The 19,404-nt window shown below is 40.5% G+C and overlaps 1 protein-coding gene across 1 annotated transcript in view; it reads right to left on the bottom strand.

Moving 5' to 3' along the window:
* The window catches only part of LOC113021122 (protein shisa-8), a 129,536-nt gene that overhangs the window by 56,698 nt on the left and 53,434 nt on the right, over positions 1–19,404 (bottom strand). The window contains exon 3 of the mRNA XM_026165583.1: positions 19,220–19,335. Within this exon, the coding sequence (XP_026021368.1) occupies positions 19,220–19,335 (116 nt within the window). The remainder of the gene's footprint in view (positions 1–19,219; positions 19,336–19,404) is intronic.

Raw genomic sequence — 19,404 nt, 5'->3', positions numbered from 1 at the left:
CATCCAACCTAGAAAATTCTTAGTCTTGCTGCACATTGGGCCCTTAATAATAATGTTGTGCAGTTTTTAGAGGAATTAAGAAAGAGAAACTATGCTTTTCAGTTTCATGTTTAATCTTCTCTACATAGATTTTTAAAATTGTAATATAATCAGGAAGGCTTAAAAATATTAACATATGAAGTGATCATAAACAGCTGAGAAGACATCAGTTCATAATTTGTGCTTAATATTCAACTGTTTAAACATTTTTTATTTCCAAAGCGGCCCGTGTAAGTCCTCAGTGCTGCCCTCGTTGCACAATTGTTGTCATGTCCAATAAAAAGAACAAAAAACAAATAAAGATGGCCAATCTTCCAAATCTGAACCTTTCAGTAAAGTCTTCCACAAAAACTAGCAGGTGATGCTACACTTCCTGTGCCCAATGCAAGAGAGACAAAGTTTGCATAAGGAGGATGTTGAGCACAACTGCTCGTGTTAATGAACTGTAACTAATTTGTATTGGTTTTCCACTTCACAGAAGAAGTAGTTCTGTGTCTCACTGCGGAGGTGTGGACTGACACCGTATTTTGTCTTAAGTTTGATTGTGCACCAGTGACCAAATTCAATATTTAGCCTGCTTTTTTTAGTGTGTATATATTGTATTTTAGTTTAATTTAACAGCCAGGTACACTTGGAAATTACTGAAATTATTTTCCAATTATAAGGACCATCAATAGAATATATATTTGCTTCCTGTAACTTTTTTTTTCTTTTTGCTGGAATATTTTCAGTGTGTGTCATCTCCTATTCTGGTAGCCAGCTCCAGAGCTGCACTTGGCCCTAATGCATTAACCAGGAAGCCACTGAGTCCTCTTTGACAGGGGTTATACCTCATTATGACAGAATAACAGAGCCAAAATGGAGTCCGATTCCTTCCAGTCGCTTCATAACAGTAATGCTATCAGTGAGCCTGCAGCAGTCACGGCTAATCCTGGCTATTTAATGTATAGCCACACACTGCGCCTCACTCAGGGGCTCAGCAGAGGCTCCTATCAGTATCCAACAGACACACACACAAATACTCACATGCGCACACATTCACAAGCTCTTTGCATCCATGAAATGCATGCATCCCTCTTTGATCTGCCTTACTCCTCACTGCACCTAACACATAGAAAACAGTCACTTCTTGCTTACAAAGTAGAGCTACAGTAGGTGTCTTTGCATGCACGCTCACTGAGCAAATAAAACCTGGAAACACAAAGACGTTACAATTCTCACAATTTCTTCAATGGTAAGATTTGCTGATATTTAATAGCCCTCCAAAAATGATGTCATGAGGATTGCTTTGTTTCACTTAAACCAGAGAGACGATTTTACATCCACTGAAAACTGAAAAATGTTGGTCATTGGGAGACAAATACGGACAACACAACCACAAGCATCACATGCAGCGCTGCTAACTCACACTGCTGCGCTTTTTCTAAGGTCAAATGTGTAAAAATGTTTCAATTCATAATGGTTAACCCCAGGGATGGCTCGAGGCAGGTGGTGACAGACATAACAAAGCCTCCCTAAGCCTCTCTTGACATTTCTAATACTCAACACACACTCATGCACGATAAACTGCACATTAAGACAGCACACACTGGCAAGGTGTTGTCATCTGTCTCCATTGAGCTCCAATTTATAAGAACGTCTGTCCACGCTACCCACGATGCTTGGCCTTGCTGTGTCTGCGTGTGGAAGGGGGCTGTTATGACTGCTCGGTGCGTGGTGGCTAAGAGTGGACTCTTGTGTCCTTCAAATGACAGAGATGAAAAAAAAAGTCCACTGCACAACACTGGAGCAATCCACACAGCTGCACACACTCACACAAACAAGCATCTTCACTCTTCACACACATGGGAAAATAGAGATGTGTCTAAAGATACATTACCCCCCCCCCCACCTGTGCTATATACATTTCTAAATTCACATGTCCTCTGCAGCAGCTACAGAGGCCTGAACACCGTACTGAAAGCAGAGAACACAGAAAACCACTCACGTTACATTAACATGAAGTTTTGTACAGACACTGATGGCATCCGAGAGCATGCATCCTACAGATGTTTTCTTTTGTGCCACTATAAAGCTGTACGGACCTCTGCTTCAAGGTTGAAAAGCCTCTAAAACCACCACTCAACACAAAGCAATTTCTCTTCATTTTTGAAAATGATAACCTGTAATTTCCACCCATTTCCACACAACTAAGGTGGGAAAATAACCCGGGATCTTTTTTTTTCCATTCATTGCGTAACTACTTTTTTTTTTTTTTTTTTTTACATAAACAACTGAGTGTAATAGAATTTCAGTACAACAACACTTACAGTGTGTATGTCAGCAAATACTGAAAAATGTTTTATCATTCGATTTAAATGATATAGTGTCTCTGCTCTTTTTGTGGCAGCTGAATTTTACTCCATCTTTAAATGTGGCTTTTTGGACATCATAAGCACTTTTTGGTTTCCTGTATGGTTAAATATCAAGGCGTGAACTTATTCTTTTCTGAGGGTAACATGTTGGTAATGTGTAAAATGTCTTAACGAATAACGGCTCCTGTGAACCTTTAAATTTTGTTCTAGCTTTTTCACAACATACTTAATCATTATATGAGGTTTCACATGCGATGTCATGCTGAAGAGTTGTCTTTCATACTCGACGTGATGCAACCAGTGGTTGCTAGGGATACATGTGTATTACCCAACTGGTTACCAAGTGTTTCAAAACATGTCCAAAGAGGACACTGCACAAAAAACTTCTTTATGATTATTTTGGTTGCTAAAAAGTTGTTTCGGTTGCCCATAGTTTCGATGGAAGATGCCAACTTGACATAAATGTCATGAATATTCAACTGATTATTGAATACCCATTTCTCCCTCACAACCACGTGGTTGCCATTGGCTGCAGACTGGTCTCTAATCCTGTGTGACTTGGGCCTTATTCACTTAACCCAACTTTGGTTGTCAGAAGTCCAAAGTTAAAGTCACCTGGTCAGCGACCACACAACAGTGTTAATTCGCTAATGCTATCATACTAACATACCTAGTGATGAGCTAAATAATCAATTTAGCATATAAACCACATCTAAAGCACATATTTTTCAGTGCAACAAGTATAACAGTTTTCCAGCAGCATGAACAGGCTGAACATTTCGGGAATGCCTTTGTATTAATCTAGGTAACTCACTCAAATTCATCTGTGTGTAAAGACTGTGGCTGCACAAACGCACCATATATTGGCAATAGGGATTGGGATAGGCTCCACCCTCCCTGCAACCCTAAGTTGGATAACCAGTAAAGAAAATCGATGAATTCGTTGTTGGATAGAAATTTTGAGTTGAAACTAAAACTTCATTAGCTGATTTCTCCCCATTATATGGTGGCTTTGCACATCAGAAGTCATTAGAGATGCATATACTGAATTACTGTTAATTATCTTGTGGGCAACGTAAAACCTAACCTGTGCAGAAGATTAAAACAGGACGCCATAAAAACAAAATGTGTTAGTAGCAACTAGAAATACAGAATGAAGAAATAAATGTAGGATTAGGGATGGGTACCGGTATCGGTTCTGACCCATAAACGGTAGTAACCAGACCGAAAAGCAGCGCACATTTCGGTGCTTTATTTCGGTGCTTTTTTTTCCTGAGCTGTGATACACTTCTAGCCAATCATTTTACGTTTCCGAGGATAGTAGGCGGGTCCAGGTACGTACGTTCTTTTAGAGCAGAGCTACAGATTAAAAATGCCCAAGGTGAAGCGGTCAAAAGTCTGGCTGTACTTCACAGCAAAAGATGCAAACTCAGCAGCCTGCAACAAGTGCTTTAAGCTGATACTGTGATACTGTCAAAGGAGGTAACACCTCAAATCCGATGAAACACCTGGCGACGCATAGCGTTTTTTTAAAGCCGAAAAATGCGCCGTATTTGATAGCTTGCTGCGAGACCTCACACCGAGCGCATCTACTGCGAATGGGTTGCCTGTTATCGGACCCGGAGCAACATCCCCAAAAACCCGAAGAGGAGAGTCCTGGCCCCCAGCCCTGCCAGTGTAGCAGAAATGATGACGGATGATGATGGCAGCAGCAGCAGCCGTTCTTCTCTGCGTGAGTAGCTTAATGTTGTTCGTGTGTAATTTACGTTGAGTAGGCTAACCACGTTATTACATTAATGCATGTAAGGTGAACTAGCGAACACCGTCGTAGTTACATGCGGCTGTCTTCTTGTTTGATGGCAGATACTCCCTTCACCCTGGCCAAAAAGGCTAAAATGACCAAAGAAAAAGTGGAAAACAGCCAAACATGAGAGGTTTAGGACAAAGTTTGTGTTTTTTCGATTGTTTAAGCACTGCTTCCAGCCAAGAGTGATACCATATATCACCACCTGTCCTCAGACATCCTGGTGAACTTCTATCGTTGCACCATCGAGAGCATCCTGACCAACTGTATAACAGTCTGGTACGGGAACTGCTCTGCCTCGGACCGGAAGGCGTTGCAGAGGGTCGTGAAAACTGCCCAGCGCATCGCCGGAGCACCACTTCCTGCCATGAAAGACATCTACAGGAAGCGGTGTCTGAAAAGGGCTGGGAAAATCATCAAAGACCCCAGTCACCCATCACATGGACTCTTCACCCTCCTGCCCTCTGGGAGGCGCCACAGGAGCCTCCGGACTAAGACCACCAGGTACCGGAACAGCTTCTTCCCCACAGCTGTCAGACTCCTGAACTCTGCCTCCTGACATCTGACCCACATTAACACATGGACTGAACATACACACACACACAATGGACAACTGTACCCTCAAACACACAAGAATAACATGGACTGAACCACCACTCACAACCACTAGCACTTTATATAGCCTCTGTAGAAACTATCTACACCCTCACTTATCTTAACTGCACTACTGTATAGCTCTGTGTAAATAATCATTCTGTACATTCGATAATTTTTAACCCTACAACTGTTTACAACTTGCATAGTTCCCATTTCTGTATAGCTGTATATCTCAGATTCTGTAAAGTTATTTATCTCATATTCTGTATAGTTTTTCATATTTATATCCTGTTCATAGCCTGTACATAGCTTGTACTCACTACAGCCTGTACATACTTATGGTTATAGAATATTCACAACATACTTCATACCGTGTACATTATAACATACCATAATAGACTCATTTCTGTAATATACTTACATATCTATATTATTGCTAATATACATTGTAATATAGCTATATCACTAAAGCACTTCTGGATGGATGCAAACTGCATTTCGTTGCCCTGTACCTGTGCATGTGCAATGACAATAAAGTTGAATTCTATTCTATTCTATTCTATTCTATTCTATTCTATTCTATTCTATTCTATATGCCCTATAGCTGCAGAAAAGGCTAACATTGTTATCTTTTTACAAAAAAAAACAGCTGAACAGAGGTTTTTGGACCAATTTTGTGTTCTCCATTCTTTAAGCACCGGTTTGAGCACCGTTTAAGCACCGGCACCGTTTCAAAAGTACCGGTTTGGCACCGGTATCGGATAAAACCTAAACGATACCCATCCCTATGTAGGATACATTTTGTTGTTATCTATATAAAACTTTAACTTTAGATTTGAATTCCACCACACAGTATTCATTTCTCCCTTCAGACCACTGACCCTCTGGTCGGGTTTCTGTCTATCTGACTGCGTGACTTTGTTTGTCAGTTTTGTGTCATTGTTTTGGCCGTTCGCTAAAGCTGTAATCTGCTGCTGCCCTGGCTTGTTAATAAGCTTATTCTGGATATTTCTCCTCTGTGAGTTGGTTGACTTTCAGCAGTGTCAGCGGACAGATCAACACAGAACTAGAATGGATAGAATAAGGCTACTGAACCTGTTCATATGTTTGTTATATGAGTTCATTTTATTAGATATATTAATTTTACACTTTAACACTTTTTAAAAAAAAGATTTCTTTTAAATGAGATAAACCAAAAATACTACATGTTTCCCACAAACTCATGGCTTTTCTTCTGCTTTATCCCAGTGCTTTGCTACTGTTACCTTCAGGTTCTGGCCCTGTAACCCCCCCCCAACAAATTTGCTTTCAACTCCATGCAGCTCAACTCCAGAACACCTGAGATCACCAGAGGGGATATCAGATCTATTTATTGAAGCTCTGTGATCATTTCTGGGTGACTTTAGAATTCAGTGAGAAAATGACGGATAACACAGCTCAGTCTGCAGACACCGAGGCTATGATTTAGAGAGCAAAAGAGCGAAGCAGGGAGAAGAATGAGATAAAGGCGAAGGGGACAGAGAAGTGACAGAAAATACCAAAAAAGAAAGAGAGGCCTTGAGGGAAGTGGGACTGCGAGCACAAAGAAGGCGGGAGATCAGAGAAGATTGGCAACTAATGAGAGGGAACTGGAAATACTGTGATAGATAAAATGATACTGCAGTGGAAGAGCAGAGCGACTGAAGCACTATTGCATTATTAGCCTGATTTAAACCTGATTTGCCCAGCAATCAGGGAGGATTTTATTTTAACAAAACAAGTCAGAGACTGATAAGTAACAGTTTTGAAACAGCCAAGAAGGGAAAATTCTTCTTCACAAAACAGTGAAAGTCAGTGTAAAAGACATTCAAGTCAATATGTTCAATAAATTCATGAAACCACCTGCAACTTAGTAGAAAATATAACTGGGATTTTTCTTTTCAAGTACTTCATTACGGGCAGTTTTGGCAGCATCGGTATAATTTCAGCTCGAGGGGAAGATAAAGATATTTTGGCCCGAGGGGAGAGAAAATGAGGTGTTCGAAGTTTCTGTATGAGGGAAATGCAGAATCACATTCCCTAACCCTCTTTCTCTGCAGACAATAATAGATCATTGCTTTCTTCCTCTCGACCATATGAAAGTCGAGAGAAAGAAAGAAAAACTGAGAAGAATGAATAAGCTGCAAGAAGGAGGAGAAAGCAAAACTGGGAGAATGAAGATGACTAAAGAAAATCGCATATTCATATACAGATATAGGAATAAACAGGTTTGACATGGATAATACAGCAAAAGGCTTGTGCTGTGTTCCTGCTGCAGGCTTTGGAATCAACACTTTTAATATTTACAATATTTAGTTCATTTTTATATTTGAGTCCTTTCACTTTTAAAACGTGATATTCATAATTTTATCACATTATTTATCAAGTTACTTATTCATAAACTGCACAGCTGAGGATGTAAGGAATGCTTTTAGTTCAGATTTTGACTTGAACCTGATGCAACACAGTGCACACTCCACACAAGTGACCCAGTTCTTCACAGCATCGATTCAACAAGGTGCTGAAAACATTCCTCAGAGATTTGGTCCATTATAGCAACATGGCAGCATCATATAGTTGATCCAAAATGTCATATTCTCACCACATCCCAGCAGTGATTTGAACTTCTAGACATCCACACATCCTATTTTAAGCAACCATGAGAAGATGGGTACACTGTTGTCATAAAGGTATGGACACGGCCATCAGCAATCACATGATAGGTGTTTAAGCAATGCTCAGGTGGTGCTAAGGTGCTCACATTATTCTAGCACCACCACCAGCCTGAACTGTGGAAGGCATGATGGATCCATTTTTTTAATGCTGTTTTTTATGCTAAATTCACATTTTTAAGGCTCATCAGACCAGGTAAAATTTATTCAACCTTGTATTGATTGTACTATTACTTTTATGCAAATTGTAGCCTATGTTATCTGTTCTTAGCTGACGAAGATCCATTTGCTTCAAAGATGGATGTGTTGTGCATTCAGAGATGCTCTTCTGCATACCTTGGTTGTAGTGAGGGGTTATTTGAGTGACCTTTCTCTTCCTATCAGCTCAAAGCAGTCTGACCTTATGATTAGTCGTTTTTCTCTGATCTTTGACATTAATAAGACATTTTCACAAAGAACACTGATTCTCACGGTATATTTTCAGTAGAGGTGGTAGTGTGTGAAAATGCAAGAGGGTGAGCAGTTTCAGAAATACTCAGACCGGCATGTTCTGGCACCAACAACCAGGCCATGTTTAAAATCACCTTTCTTCTCCATCCTGACACTCACTTTAAACTTTATTGGACTATTTTGACAATGTCCACCTTGTTGCTATGACTATTTAGATATTTGCATTAATGAGGAGCTCTACAGGTGACCTAATGAAGTGGCAGATGAATGCAAATTTACACTAGATCCTTTTAACTTGTTGTGCACAGGCCTCAGCGATATTTAGTGGGTTGCCGTTTCTGTTCCTGTATTATTGCTGCCAAGCCTGATTAGACATATTCCAGATCTCATAAAATGTGTTGCTCTTCAGGATTAAATCTGGTTGCATGAGGTCAGAAGTTGAAGGCTGGTCAATGGTTACAGCAGTCATCAAAAGGTCAGCAAGGAACTTTGTGGTTCATGCGCACATCCTGTCAGGTGTTTGAACACAACGCCTGACAGGAGTTATATTTCAAACTAATTTAAAAGAAAACTCCACCTGATCTACACGGTGTACAATACACTCATGCACGAGTGCGTGTTTCTGTGATTGTATGAATATTGACTCATACAGACGCACGTACTTCTTAATATAGCCTTAATTCAGTTTTGCTGTGTTTAACCCCCCTCTCTCGTTCGTTCCGTCTCTGGTGGTGTGTTGCTGACGCTCAGCGCGGTTATAATTGGCACCGTCCCCATGTGGCACTGTAGTGACGATCCACAGAAATCAAGGGCACACACAAGTAAACAAACACCCACACAGATGCTAACACACACACACGATCCCCCTGCCTCTATAGGATGTGTTTTCACATAGCACCCGTCCTGCAGGCTGCAGTGATAACCATTTCCTTATTTTGATTTCAATGTCAGGCTGATCCCATCTCTCCCTCCTCCCCTCTCTCTTGCTCTCCCTCTGCATCAAAAGCACAATCCTTCTCTTCCTGCTCCATTTGTTTCTCTCAGTTTTCTCTCACTCTTCTTCTCTTCCTCTTTTCCGCCTCTCTTTCCCTCTAATGTTTTTATTTCCCTATCTATGCCTCCCCCTCCCTTTTTTTTCGGGGCCTCTATTGAAGGCTACTGACATGCAAATTATGCCCCACAAATGCAAAACCATACCCATGTCAGAAGAGACCTCCAGTGGAGAAGAAGAGCTTAGATATTTCCCCTTTTATAGCACAGGGAGTTTTTTTGTTACAAGGTTACCTGTGAGAACTTCTGAATAAAGAATCACATGTGTGCATTTGAATTACTGAGACGGAACAAAGCATGATTATTTAATGTGTTGTAAAAGCGTGTTGGAATATTAAGTAGAGCACAGACATATGTGGCTTTTTTTGTGTGTTTGCACAGATTCATCAGTCATCCAAAGTCTGAAATTGTAGGACATAATTATTGTAAAGCAGGTGTAACATTATAGATATGTACAATATTGTGCAAAAGTCTTGAGTCACCCCTCATTTCCTTATATTTTGCTTCCAAGGAGTCAGACTTTCTCTTCATTTATTAAAGTGGTCTTGAGCAGTAGTTCTCCAGGCTTTCTGAAGGTCCTTTAAAGTTTTCTTTCTACATCGACTATGACTCATTTTCAGTCCATTCCTTGCACCTGACTGTTTCCATTTGTTTTGTTAAACCACTTAACACTGACCTATGAATTATTCAAACATTAAAAAGGCACCAAACTCAAGGGATGAACCGGTGTTGTCTCTACACATAAGAGACGGGCATCCACGGGAGAGATCCAAGGAGAAAACCACTGATGATCAAAAACAAAACAAGGCTCGTTTCACATTTGCCAAAACACATCTTGATGAGCTCCAAGACTTCTGGGAAAATATTATGATTAGATAAAAGTTGAACTTTCTGAATGATTTGTGTCCTGCTACACTCACCTGAGGACCACTAAAAGAAACAATAAGAAAGTTCAAACTGTGTAGAAGAATAAAGGTGGTCATACCAAATATTGACTTTCAAGCACATTAGAACTGTGCAAACTTTGTTTAGCCTTATATAAGTCTATATATGTTTGCATGCAAGACCTTGCTAAAGACCATGTACAGTGCTGTAGCTGTAACAAATCACATGTTTCTATTATAATGGCAACAATCCATTTGTATGGGTAGGTTTCTGAAAATGCAATTCTAAGCAGAAATGATGTTCGCCTTCTTAGGCTGACATTTGCTGACTCAAATTTTGTGCCAGTCATGCTATTATTGGAAGAAATATGGGGGCTAAAAAGAGTGCTCAAAACAGTATCTGTTGCTATTATGGGCCAGTCTTTTACTTCTCTTGAATACGTTCTGCTGTTAAAGCCAGAAAATATAGTATATGCAAAATACAATAAACTCCACTCTGTAAAATTCTTAGACATGCTAGCTCTGTAAATTAAAGTCTAAATGTATAATATGTTTAAATGCTTTAGATTGAAGCTGACTGGTTCTTGCTTCATGTTGTTTTAAGTGGTGCTGAATTCAGCTGATTGCAATTTGATGAACAAAAGAAAGAAAAGAAGCATCTCTACTTCTTTGTGCTGCAGTCACTGTTACAGTTAGGCAACATTTGCATGGCTGACAGCAGCTATAAGTGATCAGGGAGTGTACGCACATTCCCAGCTTTCCATCTTCCTTCCCTCCTTTTCTTCCCTGCCATCTGCTCCTGTCTCACTCCTCCTCCCCTGCCACACTTTCTTATTCACATTCCATCGCCTGATACCCTCTCCACTCGGGTTCTCACTCTTATATAATCGCTCACTGGCTCACTTACACGCACCTTATGTTTTCATTTTACTTTCCCCACTTTTTTTTGTCCTCTCCCTCATTTCTTCAACACTTCACTCATTATTTCTTCGCTTTCTTTTCCCAATTTGTTAACTCATCATCTCTACACTAAATACAAAGAACATTTCCATGAAAGTTCATACCACAGTGGGTACATCGGTATATGCTCAGTTGGCACAGACTGTACGCACGTTTGTAATGACGTGCAAAGCCATGTATGTGCTTTGCCTGTGCATGCCCTGTGTGTGTGTGTGTGTGTGTGTGTGTGCGCGCAGAATAGGGTGACTGTCCTCAGGGCAGCTCTCCACACCAGAACAGAGCAGAACAGCAGCTGACCAGCTGTCCCCCTCGCAGCTAGCAGCATGTTGTCTCTTCTATCTGTTCTCTCTATGTACCACTGTGTTCATCCTTCCTTCCTCTACCTTTCTTTACCTGTACCTCTCACCGTCTTATTCTTTCTAGCCTCTGCTCTCACTCTTTCACACATTGTTCTGGAAAAAAATATTGTTCTGACCCAACTGTACACTGGATACTTCCTTATTTTCCACAGAGCTGTTAGTTTCTCCACGGCTTTGTTTCTCATTATCACACACACACACACACACACACACACACACACACACACACACACACACACACACACACACACACACACACACACACACACACACACGGTGATGCTAACACTAATTTAGACCTCTCTTAATCTCATACAGTGATTATCTCCTGCAGTACATTCAAAAACTACACATACGAACACTAATGTAACACCCTTTCTGAATGGAGGAAATAATGATGCTTTTCGACCTAAATACACACACACACACACACACACACACACACACACACACACACACACACAACAGGTGACTGTGTTGCTTGCAGGAGTGGAAAGAGATGCTACATATTACAGGAAAAATAATATCAATTGAAAAGGCCAGTAACATTCAGATTAAGATTATTAAGATCTAAGTTTCACTTCTGCTGACTGTAATTCAGAATCAGAATCAGAATACTTTATTGATCCCTGGGGGAAATTATTTTTTGTTACAGTGCTCCATTTTAAACCAACATTAAGACAAGACAGACAATACGCTAACTAAGAATAGTACAATATATACATATACATACATACATACATACATAAGTCACTTATAAATAAATAGTTGGAAAAGAAACATGTGTAGTTGTAGCAGTAAACAGTGTGTTAAGTGGATGCGTTGTACAGGGAGATGGCCACAGGCAGGAAAGATTTCCTGTGTCGTTCAGTGGTGCTTTTCGGTAATCTCAGTCTCTCACTGAACGAGCTCCTGTGACTGACCAACATGTCATGGAGTGGGTGGGAGGTGTTATCCAACATTGTCTTTATCTTGGACAGCATCCGCCTCTCCGACACCACCTTGAGGGAGTCCAGCTCCATCCCCACAACATTGCTGGCCTTACGGATCAGTTTATTAAGTCTGTTGGCATCTGCGACCCTCAGCCTGCTCCCCCAGCATGCAACAGCATAGAGGATCGCACTGGCCACAACAGACTCATAGAAAATCCTCAGCATTTTCTGGCAGATGTTGAAGGACCTCAGTCGCCTCAAAAAATAGAGACGACTCTGGCCCTTCCTGTAAAGTGCTGTGGTGTTTTTAGCCCAGTCCAGTTTATTGTCAATGTGTACTCCAAGGTATTTATAGTCCTCCACAATGTCAACACTGACCCCCTGGATTGAAACAGGGGTCAAGTGTTTCCTGGTCTTCCTGAAGTCCACGATCAGTTCCTTGGTCTTTGCCACGTTGAGCTGCAGATGATTCTGCTCACACCACGTGACAAAGGAGTCGACCACAGCCCGGTACTCTGTCTCATCATCCCTGCTGATGCATCCAACCACCGCAGAGTCATCAGAAAACTTCTGAAGATGGCAGGTCTCTGTGCAGTGGCTGAAGTCTGTGGTGTAGAGGGTGAAGAGGAAGGGGGAGAGGACAGTCCCCTGTGGTGCCCCTGTGTTGCTGATCACCTTGTCAGACACACACTGTGGGAGACGTACATATTGTGGTCTTCCTGTCAGGTAATCAACAATCCAGGACACCAGAGAAGCATCCACCTGCATCGCTGCTAACTTATCACCCAGGAGGGTCGGCCTGATGGTGTTGAAAGCACTGGAAAAGTCAAAAAACATGACCCTCACAGTGCTCGCCGGCTGGTCCAGATGGGTGTAGACACGATTGAGCAGGTAGATGATGGCGTCCTCAGTTCCGAGACGAGGCTGATAAGCGAACTGAAGGGGATCCAGATGTGGTCTTACTATGGGTCGCAGCTGGTCCAGGATGAGCCTTTCCAGGGTCTTCATGATGTGGGAGGTCAGTGCCACGGGCCTGTAATCCTGGGGGCCACTGGGACGAGGCGTCTTTGGTACAGGGACGAGGCATGATGTCTTCCACATCACCGGGACCCTCTGCAGACTCAGACTCAGCATAAACAGTTTATGAAAGACTCCACACAGCTGGGGGGCACAGGTCTTGAGGACAAGGGGACTCACTCCGTCTGGTCCAGCAGACTTGCCTGAGTGAAGTCTCCTCATTTGCATCTCAACCTGGTATTGAGTGAAGGTGATGGGTGGGGGAGGGGTGTCAGGAATCTCACAGGCGGTGAGCAGCTTGCAGAGCATGTCTAAATGTTGTAAACCTTATTTTCATAAACCTGCACAGCTCTGTTTTGTGTTCAGTACGTTAATATTAAATGGGTTTGGTAAACAAACTCCCTTTGCTCCACTTGCATTGTAAATCATGATAACAGTCGCTTCTGAGCCCCCCCCCCATATGCTCTGATTATATCAGACCCTGAGATTGTTTTGTGAGATATCACAATCCAAGCATGTTTTTTTTAACTGTAGCAAGGTGACTTCAATGATATTTGAAAGTTCAGGCGATTTTAAGTGGAGTTACGTGCTGTAGGTGCTTCACTGGGATTATGTTGGAGAAAAAGCAAAAAGGTAGAAAAGAAGAGAAACCAAATCCAAAGAGGGGTTTCAAGAAATTTTCACGTCAACCGTTTTTTTTCTAATTTAAATCAGTTTCACATGTTTAGTCTCATTTGGTTTGGGAGGCAGCTCAGGATATTACCATTAAACGCCTACGATGATGCTTTGAGACAGGGCGTAGACTTTGTTATATTTTATTCATTACTGAAACTGTAGAGAGGAGACTCTTTAGACATTAACAGTGGACCATTACTATTAAGTACCCATTGTTATTTATAGCACATCGCTGCAGTTTTCAGATAGTTTTATTAACATTAATGTGAAGAACTCTTTCTCAGATGCAGTCTTATTGAAAACTGAAGCGTTGATGCAGAACAACTGTGGTCTATTACTGGCAAACTAAGCTTCTATACTGCACCATAATCCTGACTTTTTATTGCTGAATGCTATAATACATGTTACAATACTGTGTTTTTTTTATAGCACAGTGTTGCTATAATAAATTAAAGAAGTGACAGCAGTTTCTTGTTCTTTTCCCTCCGCAATATCAGCTGTCATTGGTAACCCCACAGGAACTCTTTGCTCTGCACTTTCACTCATTCAATCATTGAAAACAGACCGTGATACTCCTCTCCCCCTCCCCTTCCTCTTTCCTTTCAAATATAGCAGCCTTTCACTTTACATCTTGACACTTTTATGCCTTACTTCATGACTTATATGGTATTAAAACTATACTGTATTGAAAATGAGGAAGCGTAGAGGAGAAAACATGATTTAGCTGCATTAGCATTGTATTCAGGTGCACTCTGAAAGTACAGCCACAATACATCAGTGCTGAAGCTTCACCGAACAGCAGATGGATCCAGTTGAGGTCCAGATGCATCTCTCCGGATCAGTGTCAAGTCTTTGGAGGATTTTTTCCTTTTCCTCAATTTGTTTAAGACACGCTGCAAACCATGTCAAGAGTGAAAGAAATGGGGGCACGTTGTATTATTTTACATTATTCTAATTACAAATTATTGTAATAAGCTGCTATTAAACAAAGCGTGTAAAGAAACATTTTTAAATTGTTTTTTTCTAAGTTGTCTGTTATATGTAGATATGATGTTGGTTCATGTCTTGATTTAAGTGTCTTTTTTATAACTGTATGATTCGTAGGTCAGTGTTGACTGGTTTAACAATAAAAAACAAAAATAATTTCTCATTATTGAAAACGTAACCAGTGTCCAAAGAAAACTGTCACAGTGTGTGGAAGTGGACTGTGTGGAGTGTGAACAATGGACCTAAACGCAGACGCAGAACGTGGAACGTACCTCGAATTCACAGAAGCCGAGCCGTTTAATAAGGCTGATAAAAAGGTACAAACAAAGGGCAACGCACACTCATGCAAAACTAAATATTAACCTAAACTGGGTGAACTAAAATACAACATGAAGAACCCTGACATGAAAGTGAACGTGAACGTAAATGTGAACAAACCTGGACATGAATATATGAGACCTGGAAACATGGTGTGAAACAACAGATGACCTGACAAGGAATGAATGAAAACACACAGACTAAATACACACAGGAGGTGATAAGGGAAAGTGGAAACACATGGGGAAACAGCAGACCTCTTCAAAATAAAACAGGAAACATAATGAGAGGCAGACATGACAACACACGAAGGGCAAGGGAGACTTAAACACAGTGACTGAAAAATGAATGAAAAATAACAGCAACCTAAGCATAATAGAAATGAACTTAGAGAACCTAATGAGCCTAAACATAAACCATAAACATCAAAATATATTAAAACTCAAAACGCTGGGTCAAATGGCCCAGGATCGTGACGAGAGCCTGTAAAAGAAGTTCAGAGAGCCTGGAGAAATCACAAGAAAGTCCGACTCCTTGGAAGCAAAATATAAAGAATTTGGGGTGGTTCGAGACTTTTTTCACAGTAGTTTATTTATTGTGTCAAGTTTAAATTTCTGTCAAAGTTCAAAATCTGCAGTTCCATGCAGATATAAATGTTGACACAGGATTTTGTTAGTTGTGCAAGTTGATATGTGAGTATAGTAAACGCACTACAGCAAAGGTCACAAAAAAGGTTATAGTGGAGCCCACAGGGGACAAAATAGCTGTCAAGTTATTTCACTCTGGTGCAAAGTGATAGACCCACTCAATGAATCAACATTACAGACTGCTGTCATTGCTAAAATGTTTCAATGGCTGGATACAGATGACATTCTAATGAATTTGATTAGATTTGATTACAAATAAACTCTGTTTGGGTGAGTGGTGATTGGCTCGAGTGTGAGTTTGACTCTTTATAACAGTGAAAAGGAGCAGATTGAATAATATTGGAATGAAAAGCTCTATTAATGTTCCACAAAATTCAAACCATGAAACAAAATAGCTTTATTATACATGAAAGCTCCTTTACTCAAACTTCCAGTAATTTCTTATGAATTTTCACACCTCTGTAAAGCATCCGGTCCCAGTTTCTCTCTGTCTCCTTCATGCCCCCTCCTCTCTCTCTGTCTTTGTCGCTGTCCCTGTCTAAGTGGCCGGGAGGATTAAAAGTGTTTAATTAAGAGGTGATTATGTGACAGCTGACCCAGCAGGATCAGGAAGGCTTTATTTTATTGTACCCCATTCTAGATGATATACACCACGTCTCCATATGTCTGTGCTTATTTCACACCTCTCTTTCCCTTCCCCTTGTTAGCTTGCTGTCTAATTTAAACTCTGATTCACTGGTTTGTCCTTTTTCCTACATGATTTCTCACTCCCTTAAGAGTCAACCACTCTGGGTTGATTTGAAAGTGTGTGCTTTGTTACCAGTTAGCAAAAACACTCAGAAAACAGTTAAAACCGAGACCAGTGCAATACGCGAAGTTAAACACTGGTGCTGTACATATTGTATGTGTATTTGTTATTCCTTGATAATCAAATGATGTTTTAAATGCTGCTAAAACATGTGGTGCTGTGCGTGATGTTGCACACGTGAAATATTAAAAGAGTGTGGCTAATATGAGCGGGCTAATGTCAAAATGCCTGTGTAGATGTTTGACATCCCTTCTGTCGTGTGGTTTAAAGTTGGTTTATGCTCACACCTGCACTGTTTCTTTAGGTCATTTAGTTGGTTGTATGGTTGTATTTATCTCACAGGTTACATAAAAGAAGATTGATATCAGTACAGAAGTACCTTATAAACCTGGATTGTTTTACAAATAGCAAAAAGGGGCAAATTGTCTTGTTACTAAAAGAAATCCCACTGTAGAGTGAAGTCCTACTGCCTACTGCTTACAGGATTTATGATCTTAGTAGATGCTGTCTTGATGCCTTTATAGTCTTGATCACTGGTTTAAGACAGCATGATGTCCACTTTTTAAAATTGGATCTCATTTAGATTAAAATATAAATATTAGAGTCTGCAAAACCAGTAGGTGTTGTCAAGGTGATCCAGTGCTTCCCTGTATTTGTGTTTGTTCATTTGCTTGTCTCTCATTGTGTTAGAGTACAGTTACAGAAGGAGACGATGATGACAGAATAAAGCTGAGAGTTGATAAGCACAGTATGTGGTGAAAAAGATGGCTAAAACTTGTTTACATCAGTGGTGGGAAGATGAAAGTAAAGGGAGAAGTCCCACTAATTCCCCTTTGTAGCTGTGTGGATGAATATTGCCTCTATGGTTTGTGAGAGAAACAAACAGACTTTTACTCTGAAATGCAAATAATTGATGGGAACTAAAGCAGAGAGGAACATCTGGGACATCCTATAGATGCTTTTACATCCAATGAAGCAGCCATCATTAGTGAGTTGTGTTTATTATCATCATATGGCTTCACATCTGCCTCTGGTGCAAAACTACATGATAGAGAGCCAACCTGGATATAAATACAACTGGACAAAAAGGCAACTTTTTCTCTTTGTGTTCGACAGTGAGAGCAGAACTGTGAGCCAACAGGGACCTTTGTCCTTTAAACACGCCATCAGTCTTGTCACAAATGAGCCCTCAGGAAATATGTCCACTAATTTAGGTCTCAACCCACTGAAGAAGCAGAGGGTTATATTAAGCATGTATACCGTGTGTGTGTGTGTGTGTGTGTGTGTGTGTGTGTGTGTGTGTGTGTGTGTGTGTGTGATCCAAGTGTCTAGAGAAGAAGGCAGACAGATGGGTCACACAGTTTTCCCTCAGTGGGTCTGGAGCTGGAACAGCTAATTAAATCTTAATTAAATATGACCTGTCTGTCCCTGCACATCCCCGCCCATGAAAGACATGTATGTGTTTATGTGTGTGATGAAGACGCACCAGCTGAGAGTGCGAGTATAAGAGTAAAGTGTCTTTTCTTGTTCACTAGTTTGAAATTAAGAGCAGCACAGAAATATAAATCTGTGTAAATCCGTTGGGCATCTTTCTTTGCCTTTAGGCAACAATTCTGATGGCAAAAGAGCCAAACGGGAGAGGCAAAAAAAAAAACAAAAAAAAAAATCTACCTACAGTACAAATAAAGCAACCTAGCCTAGCCTAACTTAGCCCAAATAGTGAGTGGAGCAGATAATAATGATTAAATTAATGCTAAATACCTAAATGCTGCGAGTCTAGTCTTAACTATGGGAGAAAGACAGGATGTAATGCAACTTCCACTAGAATCACATTATTTCATGTAAATTATTCTGGCATTTAGCATTAGTTAAGTTAGCTAGCCGAGCAGGAAGTGTGTTCAGCTCTGCTAGCTGGAGTATGACCTAACTGAGCATGCTCATCCAGGAGTCAGAGACACGATACCGGCAATCCACTTGTTACTGTAGCTAGCTAGCTACACTTGCTGGCAAGCAGTATTAACACTTCATAACCAGTCAGTGTGGTTTAGTTATCATTACCAAAAAAAAAAAGGTCTCTGCCATTTCTATTATAATGTGTTGCCTATCAACTTTTATTGTCTGGTGTCAGATAATTTATAACAAAGTAGTGATGACGGTGGGAAGGATTTTTGCCCCGGGCCCCAACAAACCCTAGAATCACCACTGTGCAGAGCCAAATTTAGCAAAAACTGAAGTCTGAAGCCAGAATTTTTATCTTAGCTTCCAGACTTTAGCAATTACAGAAATTCTCATCTTATTATTTAATACTATGGCCATATTTATTATTTGCATCCACTATTGTAAGTGAAAAAACTTTTAGTAGTTTTTGTGTTTAGTAGGTTTTTTTTAGTAGTTTTAGTAGTTAATTCTTTGGGGTCTTCATCTGGTAATGAAATCGTAACACTAAATCAATAGTAACTTAAAGTGTGTACAAATCTTTAAAACAAAATAAATCTAGAAATTGCAGCTAAATAGTTAAAAATTGAATTGGTGAAAATTTTAGCTAGAGCTAAGAGTTCGGTAGCGCCATGTTATCATGTTATCAGCCATGTTCTGTCAGCTCAGTTTGCTTGTATGGTAACTCATACATGCCAAAAAACAAAACTTGCCATTGTTGGAGCGCAGCGCTCTGGCAGAGATGCCGTTTGTGCCTATAGGATGATGAACACCAGTACCATCCACTGCTCCGCCCTCCCCGGGTTGCTTCAGAAGCTCTGTCAAAGTCCTGGAGGGAAGAAGAAAAACAACATTTACACACTTTGAGCATCCTGCACACAATCTGAGACAGTAGACA

Source organism: Astatotilapia calliptera, chromosome 4 (genome assembly GCF_900246225.1).
Source record: "Astatotilapia calliptera chromosome 4, fAstCal1.2, whole genome shotgun sequence".
Taxonomy (NCBI): Eukaryota; Metazoa; Chordata; class Actinopteri; order Cichliformes; family Cichlidae; genus Astatotilapia; species Astatotilapia calliptera.
The sequence above is the reverse complement of the archived record's forward strand: the minus strand, read 5'-3'. Positions and strand labels throughout refer to the sequence as shown.